The sequence below is a fragment of the Austrofundulus limnaeus genome, unplaced genomic scaffold (genome assembly GCF_001266775.1).
Source record: "Austrofundulus limnaeus strain Quisiro unplaced genomic scaffold, Austrofundulus_limnaeus-1.0 Scaffold8, whole genome shotgun sequence".
NCBI classification, from domain to species: domain Eukaryota; kingdom Metazoa; phylum Chordata; class Actinopteri; order Cyprinodontiformes; family Rivulidae; genus Austrofundulus; species Austrofundulus limnaeus.
The window spans coordinates 2816975-2818574 of NW_013952410.1; the positions used below are offsets into that span (position 1 = coordinate 2816975).

The 1600-nt window shown below is 41.0% G+C and overlaps 1 protein-coding gene across 6 annotated transcripts in view; it reads right to left on the bottom strand.

Moving 5' to 3' along the window:
* The window catches only part of ttll7 (tubulin tyrosine ligase-like family, member 7), a 95856-nt gene that overhangs the window by 62575 nt on the left and 31681 nt on the right, over positions 1-1600 (bottom strand). For all 6 annotated transcript variants that reach the window (XM_014000034.1, XM_014000043.1, XM_014000048.1 and 3 more), the window contains exon 9: positions 102-260. In XM_014000034.1, the coding sequence (XP_013855488.1) occupies positions 102-260 (159 nt within the window). The remainder of the gene's footprint in view (positions 1-101; positions 261-1600) is intronic.

Genomic DNA, 1600 nt, shown 5'->3' on the forward strand with positions numbered 1-1600 from the left:
AAAAAGTGGTAAAAAACATATATGATTTTTTTAAAGCAGCAACAGATCATCAAAGAAAAAGAAACACACAGTATCACAACCAAATATATTTAAAGCCGTACCTCCAGAAGCCAGGGTTTGAGCTTGCGGTCCAGTATGATGTCAAAGCCCAGGACCTCAAAGCAGACGCTGTCGCTCCCTGGTGGCTGTCCAGGGCGGCACATGCGGTAGGCGTGCAGCACATGAGGCTCAGCCACTATTAATGTTTTCACCACTAATTCCTGGCAGAAGACAGCAAATATACATATATACATATTTATATTTTTTTAATGAATCACAAAATTGAACTGACATGAAAATTCTAAAGGTGTTGCTGCTGTTCATTGTTGCTGAGAACAAACTGTATTCACTTCGCAGATTATAAAGTACATGTGAGACGTAAAATGTGACACATCATATCAAAATAAGGATTAAGTCAATTACATTTTCAGATTCCTGGCTTTAAAAGCTACATTTTGATACCTGGATCTTTCTGATATCTTAATGTAATCCATATTTATGACTTAATTTGCCTTGTTGGTTACAATAATACATAAATATTTGGTCTGAATCCTAATTTTATGTCATTTTAATGAGGAATTTTTGATGTCCTTATAAAGACGAATCCTCAAATTATATTTGATTATTGAGATTTCCCAGCTGAAAAGAAACAAAACATTTCTAGCTCACAGGGAAAATCTCAAAATTTCAAGGCGTTTATCCTCAAAATCAGATTTTTTGTTGCTAACTGCTCAAAAAAGTGCTTCAAAATGTTGTTTTATGATTATATTTCAGAYAGTTCATTCAGCTGATACATTGATAAGGCATTTATTCATTATGTTTTGACAAAATGCAATTTTTGCAAACGTTTTAATCAAAACACTAAATTTGCCTATTTCTCCATTTCTCACTTTTGGACTTAATCCTTGTTTCGATGTGATGGGTCACAAATATACAACCAGTCTCATAAGAGACAGATATTCAAACGATCCAAAAACAATAATCAATCCAGAGTTCTTCTTTGTTGCTGTCAGTTCACCACAGCGGAGCATCATAAGCTATTACTGGCACAGAGTGTTTTGAATTTCCTTCAAGCAAGCACAGACTTCCACCGGTGTTGGTGGCGTTCCATCTGTGTTGCCAGTGGCGCCCAACCGGTGTGCATCTGTGTTTGCACCGAGGTTTGCTGGCTGCTACCTACTGGCCTACATCATTGTTCAAATRTGGAGCTCAGTCTTACACACACAAACACACGCACGCACGCACACACATAYGAAATGAAACTTGCCTTCACCAGGCAAGCCCCACGCAGAGCTGCTGTACTGCAGTTTTGCCCAGTTCAGTCTGACTGCTGGGTGCAGGAGAGGGGGTACGGTGGTCTGGCCCTCGCCTGATAAGGCTTGCTGCCTCCCTGCTCCCTTTTCAATCTGTGTGTTGCTCGCACACCTCCATCTATAAGTTGAGCCGTCTACCATCTGACCCACAGGCTACTCGGCCCCATCACCTGGTCCCACCACCATGTCAGTGCCCCGAGTCCCTGCCAGTGTGTGTGTGTGTGTGTGTGTGTGTGTGTGTGTGTGTG